The sequence below is a fragment of the Motacilla alba genome, chromosome 1A (genome assembly GCF_015832195.1).
Source record: "Motacilla alba alba isolate MOTALB_02 chromosome 1A, Motacilla_alba_V1.0_pri, whole genome shotgun sequence".
Taxonomy (NCBI): Eukaryota; Metazoa; Chordata; class Aves; order Passeriformes; family Motacillidae; genus Motacilla; species Motacilla alba.
Genome location: NC_052031.1, coordinates 26,572,245 through 26,592,138, shown reverse-complemented (window position 1 = coordinate 26,592,138; position 19,894 = coordinate 26,572,245). Strand labels below are relative to the sequence as shown.

Genomic DNA, 19,894 nt, shown 5'->3' with positions numbered 1-19,894 from the left:
AGCATCTCATTAATTCAGCATTCAGCATTTCACAAGTGCAGTGGAACCTAACATTAAGTACTTTGATTTGTTATCTTCTCTAGGAATCAGTCGGAACATTGGCTTCACTTTCAAGAGAAGGAAATTACTTTCAACAAAGTATCAGTTTAATAATCCTCTAAAGTGTCAAGGTATCTGATCATCAGATTAAACAGAGTATGTATTCAGAGCATATATTTAAAAATTATAGTCCATCTATATTTATCATAATCAAAAATACACTTGATCTAAAGTGCAAGAAAAACCATATGAATACCCATTAATTTTTTTATCCCATATCATGACAGATTTTCAGCCTGAATTTACATAAGAAGGAGGTGTCTAATCTGAATACCCTGAAGAGAATGAGCACTGGAATTTCACATTAGTTGCTGAAACAATCATATTGCCTGCCACTTCCAGCAATGAAATTGTGTAGCTTATTTCACTGACTTGTAAAACCTTTCCTAGTTCCAAGTACCTACAAGCAATGCCAGTCATAAATAACCAGCAATTACTTTGCAGCAGTTGGAAATGTACAGAGAAAAAAAGGTATCAAATATTTTCCTATAAGCATTGTCAAAGTTTCTTAAGGTTCAAGGAAAAAACATTCAGGAAACATATACTGATACCTTTCTGTACATACATGGCAGCAGATTCTGCTACAGCAAATCACATTCCTAATATCTAAATTATAGCTATTTAAAAAGGTAAAAGTGACATTTTTCTAAACCAAGGCAGGCTTCAAGCTCCTTTTGCTCACCATGACCTTCACAGGACAGTTAGCCATCCTTCTGCAAGACAGAGTTACAGGGTCAGAGACAGCTTTCCAGCCAACCAAACCATTGCTGCAATTTCTGCAACATTCCAGGCAGCTGGCAACTTAGACCTAGGACCTCCAACACACTGTGACTGCTCATCATCTAAAAGAGTATAAAAAACTATTCTATACTGTTCCACTTTCTTTAATTTTTATTGAAAAGGTAAAAATTGTGTCATTTGATAAAATAGGTTTTTTCCTCTTCTTCATTTGCCTGGTCACTAAAAAGTGAAGTAAAAATAATTAAATTCAATTAATAAATCAGTTAATTTTGAGATTGAAAATTACTGTTAACACTCATCCAACAGCAGAATATAGGGCCTCTTTATGTAACAATTAGCTGCTAACACCTGATCATCCTACAATCTGAAGATCACAACATAACCATTTTTTCCTCACACCTTTCTCACTTGCCAAAGAATCAGTCATGTATTTTTGTGTAACTACAAATTAACTTGTTTTTATTATTTATATCCTAATCTAGCTGAGTTGCAACACTCCTTCAACTCACAGTTCTTCCAGTGTAAACACAGATAAGTCAATATACTCACCAGTACATACAGTACCAATTCAGTTTCATCTAAATTAAAGCTGTTCTACACAGGATAATCTACAGATCTGTATTTTTAAGTATTTTGCTTCTGAGGTGGGCAAGACTGTACTATCCCTCCACTTTCACTACAATGGTTCTTAAAGAAATTTTATGCTATTTACCTCAGAAATAAATTCAACCAAATACCTGTCTTAATGTCTTAGGATGGAAATGGGTGTGTGTATTCTATTCCTATCTGAAGGGACAGTTATCTTCTGCTAAGTGGGCAGTTTTCTTTCTCTCTTCCACAACCAATCCTCCACCTGGGGAGATGCCTTCTGTTAATGGGCCATTGAGTGTCACTGCATGGCTGATAAAATTATATTATCCCATTGTGAGATGCTCTGCCCAGAGGGAGGAGCCAAGCATTCCTAACTGCATATAATCAGAGATTTGGAAGACCACAGCCAGCCTTTTCCACTGGATTCCCAGAGAAGCAACCTTTTCCCACTGGATCCCTAGAGGAAACCCAGGCCCATCTACATCACCACTGGATCTTCAGAGAATGACTACACCCTTCTACAGGATCATTGTTTCAACAGAACCACACCTGTCACTCCAGGAGGGCTGCAGCCCCCAACAACCTGACCCACAGGTCATATTCTGACTTGTCAGTGTTGTTTTGTATTACTGCATTGTTTTGGAGGGGTTTTTTTAATTTTCTTCCTTAATAAAGAACTGTTATTCCTGCTCCCATATCTTTACCTGAGAGCCCACTTAATTTCAAAATTATAACAATTCAGAGGGAGGGAGTTTACATTTTCCATTTCAGGGGAGGCTCCTGCCTTCCTTAGCAGACACCTGTATTTTTCAAACCAGGACAATACCACAGACTGTGCATCTGACTTTAGTTATTTTTGTCAAGTCTCTGAATGCTGCATTTTAAATTAAACACAGACTATATTATATGCAGGAAAACCTAAAACAAACTAACAAAGAAACCAAACCCAAAACCTAAAACAACTGGGTAATCAATGAAGTGGATTTTGTAAACTTCCAATAAAGTATTCTAATAGATACTCTAATAAATGTTCAGCAAGCAACAATTTGTTTCTTAATTCAACAGCAAGATACTTAATTCAATAGAAAGTCCAATAAAATCAAAATCAACCAGAATATGAAGTTTGCACAGCACCACTTACAATACTATAGTAGTCTTCTCAATCAATCAACACCTCTTTCACAAACAGCAAAGGCCATCTGACTTCCCCATCAATACCTTTTTAAAAATAAATATTGTTATTTTTAAATCTCCAACTTTCAATTAAATCACTAAACAATCTGTAAGCTACAGCATTCATTTATGTGACTTCTTGGCCTAAAGAGTCTAGCCAAATTCTTTCCATCTGTGATTCTTGCAATCTAGTCTTGTCAACTTCCCAGTCATATCCACAGACTTTAAGTCCAACAACCATACCTTTAACTGCAACAGCTTCTTTCCTCCACAACTGCTCATTTTCCACAGTAATGCAATCACTGCCTATTAAACCCCTCCTGAGCACTTCATAATACAACCAAGGACCATGTACAGTATCTGAAAAGTTTCCTTAGAAAAAGGATTTTACTTTATAAATAGAAGACGCAAGGCTTTCTTCCACCGACAGTATTAACACACTTATATATAGTATGATACCCACACTAAGAACAGATCATAACACAGACAGTAAAAGTAGAACTACATATTTGATTTTTATCAAGAAAAGACATGAGAGGTTTTATTTGGGTTTTTTTTTTTTCCTCAGCTAAAAGAACAGAATAGGAAAAGATTTTCTGAGGTCACTGAGGCACAGAAACTAAAGTGATTATTTAGCTTCTGTGTCAGCACAACCTCCTTTACAGTGTCCTACCTGCCAGAAGACAGATGACTTGGTACAGAGACCTAAGTACAAACAAAAATAGAACAGAAATTGGAAGACTTAAGAAGGCCAAGCAGAGGTGTTTGTAAAAGGTTGTCCAGTATTTTAGTCAGAAAGAAGCTTCCTTAAATGTAATGCAAGAACCATTACATATCCATTCACCTTACATTTATCAGAATTTAGTAAAAAATCTTTTCATAATTACAACTAATTCAAATTCAAGGCAGTAAGCAATTCAAATTCCTTCAGTAAGTACCTTCTTACTGATATTTATTTTACTAAGCAAGTCTCAATAATGAAATTCCAATTAGTGATCGTCTATGAATAGCACATATTCAGTTTGCACCATTTGAGAACTCTTTTGTTTTCATCAGCTAAACAAGACTACATTCCTTCAAAAATTGCATTATTCAGATTTGGTTGTAAAGGCTGAAACTTGTTGAACCATCACATAAAAACATCACCGCAATTATCTTTTCCAGTTCTCATTTCTGAACAGATGTCAGTGAAGGACACAGCGGTAGAAACAACCTCAAATGCAGTACTTTGATTCTTCCTCCAGAATGATGATCTGCACAGGATTTTTTTGAAGATAAAGCTCATATAAATGCTCATCAGTTTTCCCAAAATAAAGGAGTTTACTGAAAGGTCTGACTATAATCTTAGACTCAGATGAAGAAGTGACAGAAGCCACTCAATATCCCTCATAAGGATAAGAAGGACAGGAAGTATGATTTGGGGTTTTTTTAATGTCTAAGAATTTTCTGTGTAGAAAGTTGGGTTTGTATTTAAAGCAATTATGCTCCTATATGAGAAATCAAAAGAAGCTGACAAAATATACAACACTTATTTCCTTATTTTTATAGGTGACCTTTTAAAACATGTTTTTAAACATACTGCCCATTTAGCTATTATAGTTCATACTTTTAAAAGCATGTTACCATTCAGGATGTACAGAACAAACAGCATGGTTCCCTTTTTTTCTCCCTCAGATTAATTTAGCATAGCTATTTTTATTTCACACATAAGAACACATTCTAAATTAGCAATGGAGGGACACCTGGCAACCTATCCAGCAAATAAGTTCTTGCCGTCAGACAAATATTGGAGTAGGTGTTCTCTTTGTTACAGACACAGCACAACCTTTAAACTAACCTCTAATTTTTGACCTCAAGGTTAAAATTAGTGTCTGTGAATATTTAGAACTTTAACTTATCATCATTTGAAAATTTAAGCACCAACTTTTTTCAACATTAAGACAGGAATTTTGGAATAAAAAGACAGTGTGATTGTATAAATCAGGACAGGAGGGTTTCCATAAAGGCAACCAAAATGAATTCCAGACCAAGAAATCACTCTTTGGGCAACATCTTATTATAATGATGTCTGCATTTGTAAACAGTAAAAAACAAATTACATGCAAGTAATGTTGGCAAAAATATCCCTTAATCTGCAGCAGAAGAGCACTATCTCTGTAAGTGCTGGGAAGTGCAGCTGCAGCATGCATTCCCAGGGAACTGTACAACCCCCACTGTGACACATACAGCTCCAGCTACAATGCTGCTGGCACTCCAACTTTACAGAGTGAAACCAGCTGAGGGAACACGACACATCTTGTAACTCATTCTGCAATACCTAATAAAGTTCTACACAACTGTTGAGATCTACCTCAACTAAGCTCTTACAAAATAGATGCCTGTTTCAACACAAAAGTTACTGAAAAATCAAGATGTGCCTGGCCAAAACAAGCATTTGTCTTTGAAAGATGACATCCTGTGCTACATGACTATTTTTCCTCTTTGAAGACAAAAAAATGCATTTTCCAAACTAAAAATATAACACATTTTTAAATTTTTTAAAATCCATTTAAGAGATAGAAAGATAGTATTCTGGAACACAGAATAACTGAAATTACTTCACTTATTTAAAAATTATTCCTCTTTTGATTTTCAGTGTATTAAGTCCCGGTAACACAGCAGTACCTAAATTAGGCATCGAGCAAGTGATCAAGTCAAGAACGGTAACATTTTGCTCCCTTCTGAATCAACCTAAAAGTGTGAGTTCAAAAGTTATAGCGTGTAACATTGAGCTCTCCTAATTCTGCTATCAATAAAAATGAGTTCAAACTAAAGGGAAAAAATATTCTAAAGGCTGAGGTAAGATATAACCATCTATAAAACACCAAACTGCAAATGAAGAAAGAATTTTTTGCTACCAACTTATTATCTCCATTGGTTTTACCAGACTCTAAATTAATATTTTTAAAGGCTAATGCTATTTTAAATATTTCGTCAAAAACAAGGTAAATGCACATGTGTGCATACAGTGGCTAATTTCACATCTATGATTGAGATGAGTGGTTCACCTACATCAGATACAGAGACCAAGATCACAGCGAGACAAGCAGTCTTCATTGAGTATCTTTACTATGTATAAACACCACCAAGTACTTGAGCACTTGGGTGTTCATTTGTAATCAGTCATAAAATAAATATATATATGTATATGTGTATATATATGTTTATCAAGAACTAGATTGGACACTAGAGGAAAAACCTTTAGATCTGCAAGCAGTATCAGAATCATGACTACAGGCTCACTGATTCTCCTCTGGGGCATCCAGAACCACCAAGACTGACTCACCTCTTCGCTCTGTTCATACCATCAGAGATGCCATGTCATTCTGGATGGCTGCTGTTTCAATTCCTAAAGGGATTGTTAAAATCCCAGCTAGCAAAGTACGTTTTAAGTAGAAGGTCAACAGCCAAAACTTGGAGCAAAGAGATGAGTTTGAATGACCCTGGTCATGCTGCCATGAAGAAATATTCTTCCTCAGCTCTTGTTTTACAAATGACCACCCTTCCAGAACCCCTAAAATATCTTCTGCTCCAACTTGGCAAAGAGGAGACAGTGGACAAATGTAAAGCAGCCAACAAGGATAAAAAAAAAAAGGTGTACACACCCATTTGCCTATCTCAGTCACAACAATACTTTCTCAACTGAATTTCTGAGAGGATCAGTAAAGTAGCACCCGATGGGACATCGGCCTTCCCTGTTCATGCCTTACCTAAATCAGGACCTGAGGACCAGCAAGTAACATTCACGCATATATGTGAGTTATAGAAATCATAAGTCAACAATCAAAATGAAAAAGATAAAAGTATTAACCCATTTACACAACAGAAGCATTGTATAGGAAAATTCTCAAACTGACAAGTACAAAATCACATCCAGATACTATATCTGCAAGACTTTGCCACACAGTTAAAAACTTAACAATACAATAAAGAAGCAGGCCAAAACTGCTTCTAACAAACCCGCATCATGAGGCACTTAAAAGTTGTTACTGAAAATGTAAAAATTGAATGATATTTTATACTAAAACTATCCAATAAATTATTTTTACATTGTTTAACTTCCTTTGTATTGATCTTAAAGTGCTTTGGGAATACTCTGATCTGATTATCCAGTGAACTTCCCAAAGACTAAGAAAAGCTTCCATGCAGTGCATAAATACAACTTCTTCTATGTGGGTCTACATAAAAGATGTGGGAAAAGTTTCCAAACATACAAAAACCTCCACAGCATCTAAAATACTAGTTATCCTGCTCAAACATACAGCAAAGTGAAAATAACCAAGTCAGATGGCTCAGACAGAATCACAAACGTTCAAGGGGTATAATAAGAAAGAATATTAATTTTGTTTACTGATCAGACAACGTGCTCATTTTCTGTTCAGTGTATTAGTTACTAATCTACTACTAGTCTATTAATTACTAATTATTAATTACTATACTCTTTTAAACAATCACTAGAGCATGACTTGGGCAGAAGGATGCACACACAGGCAGAATCACATTTTATAGCACTCATTAAGTGACCTGAAATTGAAGCCCTTTTGCAATATTATCTGTAGCAATTATGAATAAAGTCATATCTGTAACTAGACTATTTACGGAAAATTTTACATGACAGAAAATGAGACAGATCACAGTGCAAATTTTAATGGCTAGCAAAAGAAGAAAATTGTCTAACAAATTAGCACTACAGTAAAGAGGAAGGCAAAAAAATGGGACAATTAAAAAAGATATATGACAAAAAGTGAGTTAGATAATATGGCTTCCAAAGACATTTTTGTTACAATTTACATATTGTGCATTTTACTTACAAAACTAAAACCTTAAGCTTAAACTCTCCAAGCATATGAGTATGTATTATATCCCTGCGTCAGTTACGAGCACTTTGACATTCTATTTCTATATTATATTAAGGCTGAAATGGAGTTTCTGTCCTCTGTTAGTTTTGAGTATTTTGAACAATGAAACACTGCCACCTTTTGGCTTGATACAGAGACTTCCCAATTTTAAATGTAGAATTCTATATTTTGCTCCATTTGTCCTTTATGGAGGTGGTTGAATCCTTGAGATCTTATCTAAAATTTTATTCAGTAGACATATTTCACCAGGAAGAAAAACATACAGTACCAGTCGATAAGGAAAATTTTCCTCATAAGTACATAACCAAGCAACTCAAAACTATACTCCTTTAGGCCACACAATGTTTTATCTATTTTCTATCTCACAACTCTTTATTCTTGGCAGTTTTGGTACACATACACACTGTATCACATGATAGCCTGCATTCCATTCCTTTCAAGTAAAAACCTGGTAATGCATTCTTTGAACATCTGAGCTTTGAATACAGACAATAGAAGTAACAATAATGCATTATTTAAAATGGTTCCTTGCCCATGTATATAGCTACATTATTGTCGACAAAACACCCATAGTTCAACATCTACATAAGCATGTATTGAAATATATGCAAAATTACTTACACAAGTGACACAATGTCCCCTCGTTGTACATCGTAATTTCTAATGCTCCAGTGGTTCAAGAGTACTACATCAGATGCTTGTCTTCCCCCAGGATTCAAAGAAGGCTGAGAGAAGGGGAGAAAAACAGATCTACATTTAGATCTACATTTCCTTTATCAATCTTCCCCCTAATTATCCTTCCATCAACAGGTGAAACCCATTAAAACTGGTTAAAAACATACCCACTTATTGTAAGAGGCCAAGAATCTGTTGTATATAGGAAATACATTTGAAATACACTTCTTTATTAAATGACACATTAAATATTATTAATTTATGACAAACTCTAGTTCATATCTTTCAATGCACTACTGTATGCAAATCAGATTACATAGGCTACATACTTATGGCAAACCTGATGAAAAGAAGGGATTGCTGTTACTCCTTATCATTTAATATTAAAATCAAAGGAGAACCAAGTACACTAATTCCCAAGGAAAAAAAAAACAAACAAGCTTTTTGCAGGCATCTTACTATTTATAAAAGCATCATGCAATAAAAATGAAATATGTACTTGTAGCAATACTAATCTCAGCATCCTTTGCAAAGGGGAAAAACAAGCCCTAGACCTACAGCACACACCAACACTGACAATAAATGTGGGCTTCCACAACAGGACACAAAAGGGCATGAATCAAAATAACCAATTAATTAATGCATAATTAGGAGGTATATCAAATCCCCCAAAATTATTTTGTGTGATATGATACAAAACTAGGGTACCTGATCAATGCTGCCTCTGAGTTAACTCTTGGGAAAGGGCAGAGGAAGAAGCCCATCACTTTATTCATTTTTGCAAGGCTTACTTTAAAACAGAGACTCCTTTTACCAGACAGAAATTATTTAAGAGTATTCCAGACTGAAGATTTCTAATAGTTTATTTCTCAGAAAGCTTTTTAGGGCCTTCAAACAAAATTACAGTATCTCCCAAGTTGGCCAAGAGATAATTGCTAATGTGTATTCTAGAGTTAGGTGATATATGCAATAAAGCACATAGTGTTGAAAGTAAGCTACCCCTCCTTTGTATGGTAACTGCAATATTAGCTAAAAATTTTGTTGTTGTTGCTGTTGTTGTTTTTGTAGAAAAGGCACTTATAGCATAACTTGAACCACCACATAAACCACTGGACTTCAACTGCTGATAGTCCCCTCTAAAACTGACATTAGCTTTGATGAGTAAACCAACAGGAGAACTGAACTTAACTCTTCTCAACCCTAGTAATTGCACAGTGTCAAATTTCATTCTATCGTTATTCAGTAAACTGCTCTCAAATAAAATGGTTATTTAGTATTTATTTTTAACTTCAAAAGCAATTTCTCTTTATTGCAGTTTCTTCATTCATCATTGCTAAATAGATTGGTTGAAAAAGACATACTTCAAGTGGGATTGTGAAAAATTAGTTTTTCAAGGTGCAAGAGGAAGTCATGTGGCAGGGTCCTTAGTAGGTGTAATTAAATGAACAGTAAGCAACAAGCTAGGTCAAAAGAATAAACATGGTAGGGAGAGGGGGAGGGACACAATATCACATGTTTAGTTAAAGAGCAAACGAGGCTGGTTACATATTGGGCTACAGGCAAATTTCCAGTAAGGCAAATCAGGGGATCCAAAGCAGATCACTTTAACATCCATAGAGATATGGTCTGAATCCAAGTGATAACTATATTAATACTCATTGCTGTTTTATTTACTAGACTCAATGCACTGCAAGAACCAGATAAATAATTCTAGAAATCTTGATTAAAAACTACTAATAAAATAACTGCTAATTAGCTCCTGGTTTTTATTTATCACCTTTACAGCATTTTCCACTGAAGGATCAAATATTTACATACAAGTGACTTACATACAAACTCACAAACAAATCAGTCATACTCACTTTGCCAAATGCAGACACATAGGGGCCAGAAGCTTTCAACACTACTAAGTATAAGGCAGAGGCCAATCTTACAAAGCAGGAATCATACATATGACACATTCTCACAAAGTAAACTCTTTAGTACTCAAAGGAATCTGCCTTAAAAAGCCAAAAGAGGAGGATGAAACCTTTAATAGAAACCTTAAAACCATTGCTCCAAAAGATAAGGTACCTCACAGCTGTTACTCTGAATATACCTAAATAAATCTTCACAAACTTCTTGTATCACATAAACTTACATCAACTACATCTTACAGAGAAATACACCAGGTAGTTACAGTACCGCCCTAGTTGCACAATCCCAGTTGACTCCTATTTTTTTCTGCATTTAAACAAAGGCAATACCTTAGACTTTACATTTACATAGTGTATAAGCTTTTTTAACTTAAAGCACTTTAAATGCATTTTTAACAATACCTGACCTCATTTTGACATACAGAGTGGATATTCAGCTCATTATACAGTAGAATTGTTTTTGAGAAAAATACGGTGTAGGCTTTTTTCCTCTCTCTCACAAGAAAAACCTGACAAACGTGCAGACAATAATACTACTTTGTTAAAGGAAACTGAAGGAAAACTAGGAGATAACTATTCATTTACATCATCACTGTTGTCTATTAAAAAAATAAAAGGCTACATACTTCAGCAGGCCTTCCTCTATTGTAAATGACACTAATTGAGATTCCACAACAAACAAGTATAGAAACAATGCAACTCATTCCTCATGATATTTTAACTAGTAGTAAGGCTTCAGGTCTAGTAAAATCAAAATACAGCTTCTGCAAAAGGAGTCAACAAATAGGGTAACAAGGGCTTTTCATAAGAAACAAAATGACACAGAGAATTCTTCCTTCCAGTCTGAAGCATTATAACTTCTTTACTCAAGTTTTTGACATAAAAGCTTGCTACAAATAAGGCACAAAGGTCTTAATTCAAACTGTGGTGCAGAAGCCACAAAACATTACTCTTTCTAATTACTAACTAATCTAATGCTAAAAGCATGCAAATTGAGATCCCCAGCCATATGATGAAGCCTCATAGGACATGAGGTTCCATAAGTAGGAGGGTGAAAACATGCCCTTTTGCTATAAATAATGATTAAATTGATAGTTGTTATGCTGCTAGTGAAGGTCACAACTTATTTGCTTGTAGCTTGGGGAACACAAAGAATATTCACATGAGATTACAGGCTTAGGTACAGTAATCCTAATAATAAAGTTAGGAGAAACTGCCACAGAATAATTACAACTGCTATTATGCATAATGGAATAAAACATTCAATAATGTTTGCTGCAGAAACATGAGTGCTTCATCAGAGATCACTGCTCAGGCCACTTCCTATAATCCTTGGTATTGAACTGTTTGCAATAGAACTCACACATAAATCTGCACATATGCTGTCATTCTCTATCCCACTTGAAAACAGTCCATTTGATGCAATGAATTTACAAATTTATTTATCCATGAGGGGTTCCTTTTCCACATCTTTATGTATGAAGAGTCTGTAATACTGGACAATCAGTGAAACTCAATAAAAAAATAACGTATATCAATGTGTCCCTATGACAACAAACATTTTAAAGACACTACAAGAAGTCACACAAAAAAAAATTCGCAACAGTCAATTAAGAAGTCTTACTACCAGTTATTTTTTTGACTTACACTTAATGTTGTAAACAGATTATAACTCACTAGAAACACACTATTAGTAGAATGCTAGATGAGCACATCAATCTAAAATCCTAAGCAACAAAACTACCTTGTGGTGATTAAAAAAACCCAGCAAATTTGGAAATAAAAGAGAAAGTAATGAAACTATTAAAACTGTTAAAATTATAAACTGCAATAACTCACAGTTATTCCTTATAGGTTAGAGTTAATATGCATATGCATGGAAGTCAGCACAAGTGAAATTACGACAGGTAGATGAAAGCACTGAAAAATACAAAATCAGCTGGAGATAATACAATGCATGAAGTCTGTCTTAATTGGTTGGGTCAGAAAATTTTTATTTTCATTAGAAGCTTAATTCATATACTTGCCAGGGTGTCAAAAAGTGTTCCCATCATCAGTAACTATAAAGCAGCAGTAAGGCTGGTTCAGAACTAAAGTTCTGGGGGGGAGAGAAAGCGCACAGCAGAGAACAAGAGTAGGAGAGCAAGCATGACACAGAGAAATTTATTTCTTGCTTCTTGTAAAAACTTCTAATTTCAGGCTCATGAGGAGTCAGAATTATGAGTACACAAAGCCAGCTAGACATTTTAGAGGTCTATTACAAACAGATTCTTGGGAATCTTATCATGATATCAAATTGAGACAATAAGGTATCACTGGAAGCATGTGATCGAAGGATAGAATCTGACTTCAAACTGACTGAACCTCAGTCTTCCTCATACTTATGGCTTTAAGATATATTTGACATAGATCACTCTCCAAAGAACACAGTTAACAGACAGAATTGCAACATGACCAGTACCCCCTCAAGCTACTCTTAAAGAGAGGGATATATTCCTTATAATTGTGTCCCTGTCAGACTTGCTTAGATGTCTAATAAATCTTGGCAAGGAAATTAGTATCTTATTAAAAACACTGGGATTTTTTTTTTTCAATCTGAAAAATGGCCATATGCATAGAAGTTTAAAACAAACCTCTGTTTCAGTTCTGTTTCAAAATAAAACCAGAGAGTTTTACAAACACTGAGGTGTCAAAATTATAAATGTCAGCTGTCAGGCTACCCATTTTTTAATCAACAGAGGCAAAGTTTAGTTAACAGATACAGCAAGGGAAATGCTTCAATTTTAACAACCAGTGAATATATATTGCTTTCCCTTTGTCAGGTTGAATAAATCTAAGCAAATGACTGTAGTGTTCTTCAAATCTTCCATGGATAAACCACAGTCAACTATGTGCTCTTCAAGTGAGTAGCAAAGCAACACTCCAAAGCAATACCAGAGCACTCTCAAACATTTGGAACTGACTTCAAAGAAAACATAAAACTGAGGTACTAACCAGAGGGGCACAACAGACTTGTGGAGGGGGAAATCTAAGAAATTTCTTTCCAGCCACTGAAGCAAAACTATTGAGCAATAATGGATGTCAAACAGAACACTACAGCAGAGGCAGAAAAAGATCAAACAATAAATGGCAATGTGGTGTGCTAAAAAAACCAATACCTCAAAATTTAAATGCTCAGGTCACATCCATCAATAGCAAAAAAAAAAAAAAAAAAACAACAACAAAAAAACAAAAAAACAGAAACAAACAAAGGCAGAAAGTCAAAACCGGAAAATCCAACCTGAATGTGCATCTTAAAACATTTCATGTGGCACTAGACCTGCCACAGAGGTAAAAAATGGGAAGATGGAAAACAGAGGAGTTGTACTCATCTGGCTAATTTTGTACATCTCCAGATGCTGTGCTATATATTTGAAGTCCTCCTGCCTGAAGATAGTAAAAAGATAACAAAACAGATTTTTTCACAGTTTTCCCTTCCTCTCCTTTTTAGTGCTAATTTCTGGCTCTGCAACTGCAAGCCCTCAGATTGTCCTCACTTTCACTGGTCATCAACAATATTCAGAAAAACATCAGTGAAAAGGTCAATAATAACTTGTTACACCTAGCTTTTGGGCTTGGATTGTAGAATTACTAGAGTAACACGATTTTATTTTCATCTCTGTTCTTGATGTGAGAGCTGCCTGCTGAGGCTTCTTGACACAGTTTAAACATCAGATTACAGACTGCCACAAAAGACACAATGCCACCTTGCCATTCCCTCCTCCCCACTACATGCTTTTTAGAACATTAAACATAAATCAGCCAAGGGCAGGATCAAGTCTAAGTTTTCTAGCCCATGCGTAAATTCTGCATAATTCAAACACCAGCAGCTGGTCTTGATTGCTGTGAAATCTCTCTTCAAGGTTCTTATTAAGACAATCAGAAAAGAGAGCTTGACATCCAAAAATCAAATCCTTACTCTCTACTAATTGGAACATTGCAACATTGGAACCAAATACATCATAGTTATCAGTGGTGATGCATACCAATGTGCAGTGCATATGATTTAAAATGCAAAGTAAGAACATGGAAATTTTCTGTCTACATTAAAATATAGCTTTTTCAACACCAAATAAATTGTGAAAAAAATAGTATTCATGAGTATTTAATTCACATCTAAATGTTACATTCTATTTATATTTATTTATTTATGCTGTATAAGCATTCAATATAATCAAAGTAAAAACAGCGAACTGATACCTGTTTCCTAATAAACATAAGCAATGATAGTAGGTTCATGCCACTTTCAGTGTTCTTCCCTGCAATTGTGCCACATATGTTCAATAGTAAGAACAAGCACAGCAAGAAACAGTTTCACCATAGTTACAATAATGTAGCTACTAAAAATTAATAATTGCTCCAAATATTTCTAAATGCCTAGAAAGATATCAAAACAATCTATCACTATTTCTCCATATATTTTCTTTTTACTGACACAGAATTTTGTGAAGTTTTGTTCTCAAAATCTTTTCTTTCACATCACAAAATATTTAACAAAGTTGAAATTAAACTATTCCATACTAGAATGTCATCTAATAACAACTGAGAAAAAGATTTTTTTCACCTTGCTATTATTAGTGGAGAGCCACCTTTTAATTTCCTGACAGACAAAAGATATTTCCAGCATTACCTGCATTGATGCTCCTTCCACCCTTGCGACACAGGCAACTCTATCCAGAAAAGTCACAGTTACAGGAACGGCAACAAAGAAACCTTTAAAAAAGGCTCTAATGTATCTCCTCCCCAAACCCTGAGCCTGTGCCATAATCTGAAAAACATGAAGGAAAGAAAAAAGTCATTATAGAAAAAATGTGAAGTAACATCAACATGTAGCAATTCAACACAGAATAATTAAGAATAAATTTATTATCTGTTAGAGGTTCACAATATTCAGAGTGAAAAAAAAAAAGAATGCGCACACGAGAATGGAAAAAAATCCAAACCAACAAACCAGAAATCTTCATCAGATTTTAAATGTCTGATCTACAGAATACAGCTTGATACTTCACATTTATCCTTTAGCTAACTTGAACATTTCTCATGATCCTGTGCTAGCAGAAGTACTTGATAAAAATTATTTGAGGTGGCAGGTAAGCAAGAAGCAAGGTGATGCAAGCAGACAAAATTTAATAATGCATATTGGAAAAAAAGGAGCAATGCAAATAATTTTCTCTCCACACACTGGTATTTACTCATTTTTCACCCCCAAAGGCAGACTGTGCTAAGCAAATGAAAGCTATTTGCAACACATCACCTTTTCTTTATTAAGTATTTTCACAAATGAAAATGCACAAATACGTCATTTCAACACTGGTGGTAACTGCAAACATAAAATCAATTCAAATTGTCACACGTATCATACGGACACACCGTAATATGATGACTCCTTGTTCACCATTCCATCATAAAGTTAAAAGCATGCTGGCAGACTAGGCAGCTACATAATGACACATGGGATGACTCCACTCCAACTCCATGTATTATACTATCTCTCATCTCCTTCATTTAGCCCTGAACATGCTTGGAAAATACCTACAAAGTGCAATGAAACATCACCTGTTTGTTTGTATTAGTCATACGTCCAAAAAGCAAGCTGAATATCCACGTACTGCTGCATAGATGCAAGCCTAATTTACACAACATTTCGAGACCTTACATTCAAATATATTCACCATGTTCTATAGAGTAACCTAGACCAGCAAAACATTGTCTAACACAAATATCACCATATGGCTGATTTAAGAATAGTTTTTAAAAATTCAGAAATGAAACTTCACTTATCTTAAAATTCCACAGAGTCATACATCTTTTTCATTAATAACATGCTGCGCTGTGTCCTTCTGCTCCTAGCCGGAGGAGCAGGATTGGCGGCGGCTAGCTCCAACACAGCCAGCACCAGGGGGCACTCTCCAGAAACGCGGTGGTATCCAGAGGGCGCCTGGCTGGAACAGCAATCAGCGGCAGCAGCAGCAAGAAAATAAAGAGGGCAACTCTGTCTAGGAGCAGAGCTCACATCCAACAAACTCCAGGGGAGCCAACCAGACGAAGCCGAGAGACACGGAGTGCAGGGGTTTATAAAGGGGAAGGAGAACTGGGGCGGAGCTGACATGAGAGCCAATTGGAAAGCAGGGGGTGTGGAAAAGGGAGGGACTGACATGGGGACGGACCAATGGGGTCAACCGGGAGGAGGGACCCTGACTCCTGAACCAATCACTTGACGGCAAGGTCAGAAGGTTCCAGAAGAAAGGGAGAGGCTGCCGAGTGATGGACAGGGAGCCAGGGAGGGATCAAGGGAGTGACTTACCAAAAATGGACAATAACGGGGAGGAGATGGGGGGATTGACACGTCTCTGGGCGGGAAGGGAGAACCAGGGCAGAACCAAAACAGCAGGGGGAATACAGAACATACCATGGTGAACATGAACAATACATAAAACCAAACAACACACCACAACAATAATGAAACGTGAATATTCATCACATTCTGTCTACTGAATCCATGGGCAGATATTGTTATAAACTTTGTGCAGAAGCCCCACGCTAGTATCTACAGAAAAATCCAGAACCTGAAGAGAAGTAATTGGTACGACAATCCACAGGAGACCAACCATATGCTTCCTAGAACTACAAGCTAATTAATAGTGACGGAGAATCTAGCAGTCAGGTTAAAACTGCCAAGACAAAATGCTTCATTCTCAGTACACCACTTGGACAAGGCAACACCAGCAGTATTAAGCAGCTGTGGACAACACTTGGAATTAAAGTCTTACTTTTGTGGGTTTGAACACATGTAGTATTACATGGCACAATATAAAAAAACATGAGGGGAAAAGCACCAGCAGCACCCCTCCAAGCAATCAATTTGCAAAGCCACCAAAACCAACACCAGCTTATGCGCTCAAGGACTTCTCTACTTGTCCTGAATTTTCTGTTCTCCTCTTGGTAATGGATCAAACCACTGGCTTCATCTTCCTTGTATGCCAAAATGATGAGTCCTTCATTTATAATGATGAGCTGCATTCTGAAGTTTTCCTTGTTCCCCACCTCCCACAGCAAAGGACAGCTTTTCCCCATAACACAAACTGAGCCGCTCAGCAGAAGCCTTTCTTCCCAAAAGACAGCAAACATTTGCACACACATCTCAAACAATTTGAGAAGAACTATTTAAAAACAATCCATCTATAACCTTAAGTCCTTTCATATAGCAAAACATTTTCAACACATAGCTAGGTTGCTTCATGTCAGTATCTGACTTAACAGTGCACACATTTTTGCCAGGTCTGCTTCATAAACTTTCCCCTCGAAAAAGCACAAATGAGTAAATGCACATGCAGAGTTCCCATACAACTGTAGACAAAATAGTTCACCTCCCAACTGCCAGTAAATGGGAAGTTTCTCCTCACTCTTTCCATACAAGGGGCTTCAAGTTGTGTTGCACTGCCACAGGCTGGAACACAGGCAGCAGAAAGGCAGTTTGCAGCATTACCTTCTACCAGTAACTGGATATGTGAATGGGTAATCCTCAACTGATGAATACTGCTGGATTAAAATGTTCAGTGTTATCTTTTCTTAAACTTTGATAGTCATAGGGGAAAAGAAGGGGGAAAAGTAATGGTAAGCATTTACTGCAGTCACAAGCGAGAATTTAGGGCGGTAAAGGGTAGACACAAAAATGGCCATTAAAAGAAAAAATTCTGTTGGAGTTTTTTTTAAAAAAAGAAAATATAAGATAGCCATCATTCCTGAAGATAATATTCTGCTCTTAGAGATTTCTAAAACATCTGTAGATTTTAAAATCACCATATTTCTGGAGTGAAATTCTGAAATACAATACAGTGCCTGGTTTATGATAACAGGTTTAAATGCATGTCAGTGAGGCAAGCCAAGTATTGTTTGCTGAAAAAAAATAATTTCCCTAACATATATTTCTGGATCTCTGACCAATTTGACACCTTGAGTAAGATCAACAAATTTCAACACTTAGAAGATACGGGGAAAAAAAGAAGAAACAAAACAAAATACAATAAAAAACAGAATAAAATATTTTAGAGATGCATATGCTTTTTAGCACCTGTAAATTACAGTTGGTTTAGGGGAAACAAACCCACAGAACAACTCAGTAGAACTGACAAACTTCAAACCAACAACCTTGAAAACTTGTTTGAAACAGAAACACAGACAAGAAAAATCCAAGATCAAAAATGCTAGCATAGCAGGTCGAAGCATTAAGAATTTCACATTGTGCAGCTCAGAGATTAAGGCAGATGGAGCACAGCATTATCCGGACTGAAGTATTTGGTGCACAAAAGGTCCAGGGATTATAATGAGCCTCTCGTGGGTACTACAACATATGGAGCAGAGATGCTATTTAGATAGCTCTCTATGTATAAAATGTTTATTTTTTCTTACACTTGCCTGCACATTAGAAGACACTGTTTATCACACAGCCTGCAGAAAATCATCAAGTAATTCAGAAAGCCCCAGGTTACAATATATTTGCAAACCTAGGTACTTAAAAATTACCCACAGAAGTATGATAGGAAAAATAGCTGTAAAAACAAGGCATTAGCAGTCATCCACAAAGGAAATAGAATGGCCCCTGATGGGCTTCTACAAGAAGACGTGAGGGAACAGGAATTACAACCTATATGCAAAGCAACTACCCCACCAAGACTGCTACATTAGTGTGAAATTACCCATTTGATCTTGTTCAGGAATTAGTAAATATGTGATACGTGGTTCAAGAATCCATTGAAACAACCAGCTCCTCTGTCAATCAAAATATGCATTTTTCTATAAATCAGTGGCACCATGCTAGAATTCAGGATATATGGTTTCAAAATAAAGAAGACTTTCATAACAAAAACTCCACAAGACATTAATAAGCCAAATTTTATTGTGTGCTATAAAACATAACACTGAGGACAAAAGTTTTTGTTTTAAGACCAGTCTAACTTGAAGATGAGGCAATACCTGGCTTAACAACCATGGTTAACAGGATAATGATCAGTATAAGAATTTGTGTGATCTTTTTAACACACTCTTTTTCTACAATCTTTCAGGATACAAGGCCAAAGCTAAATACTGCCATGCAGCCTGAGTCTAATTTCCCATTTTAGTTTTACATTTCCATAACTTTTATATTACAGTGATTACTGTAAGGGTACAAGTATGCAGAGTTTTTAGTAGGCTGATTTAGCTCACATATATTTATCTAAGTACAGGGTTGGACATGATGGTGACGAATGCCACAGAAGAATCAAAATAGACTAGCCCATACGTTTTCGGTTAAAATAATCGATACAGATCAGTGCATTGAAGTTTTCATTTAAAAACCCTATCTAGTTCCAGAAGAAGCTCTCATGTATCATTCAATAAAGCCAACTCTATCCTGGTATCATTCCACTATAGTGGTAACATGTCTATTCAATTAATGTATTTATACTCTGCACAGGTTTTACTCATCCTATTCCTCCATCATACTACTCTCTCTCTATCCCCTAGCATACAGACATGAAAGAACACCCCTCTATTTTGAGTTTGGAAATATCTCAGGTCATGGAAACAATTGTTGTGTCACTGAAGAAGAAAATCATAACCTAATCTGCAGTTTCAGCAACTGCACACTATGCTCTGCTGTTCTTTTTTCTTTTCTCTAAATTAGTCTTTTTTGTTCTGACACTCAGATGTTTTGCTTGTTCCAAATACAAAGCAGCAGATTTTTTTTAGTTTCAACTCCATTTCCTACCATTTTCTTATGCC

The 19,894-nt window shown here is 35.9% G+C and overlaps 1 protein-coding gene across 5 annotated transcripts in view; it reads right to left on the bottom strand.

Annotated features, from left to right (window-relative positions):
* IMMP2L (inner mitochondrial membrane peptidase subunit 2) overlaps nucleotides 1-19,894 on the bottom strand; it is a 410,793-nt gene that overhangs the window by 386,882 nt on the left and 4,017 nt on the right. For all 5 annotated transcript variants that reach the window (XM_038153829.1, XM_038153830.1, XM_038153831.1 and 2 more), the window contains exons 2-3: nucleotides 14,763-14,900; nucleotides 8,124-8,227 (exon numbers count right to left, since the gene is read on the bottom strand). In XM_038153829.1, coding sequence (XP_038009757.1) covers nucleotides 8,124-8,227; nucleotides 14,763-14,897 — 239 coding nt within the window. In that variant the 5' untranslated portion in view covers nucleotides 14,898-14,900. The remainder of the gene's footprint in view (nucleotides 1-8,123; nucleotides 8,228-14,762; nucleotides 14,901-19,894) is intronic.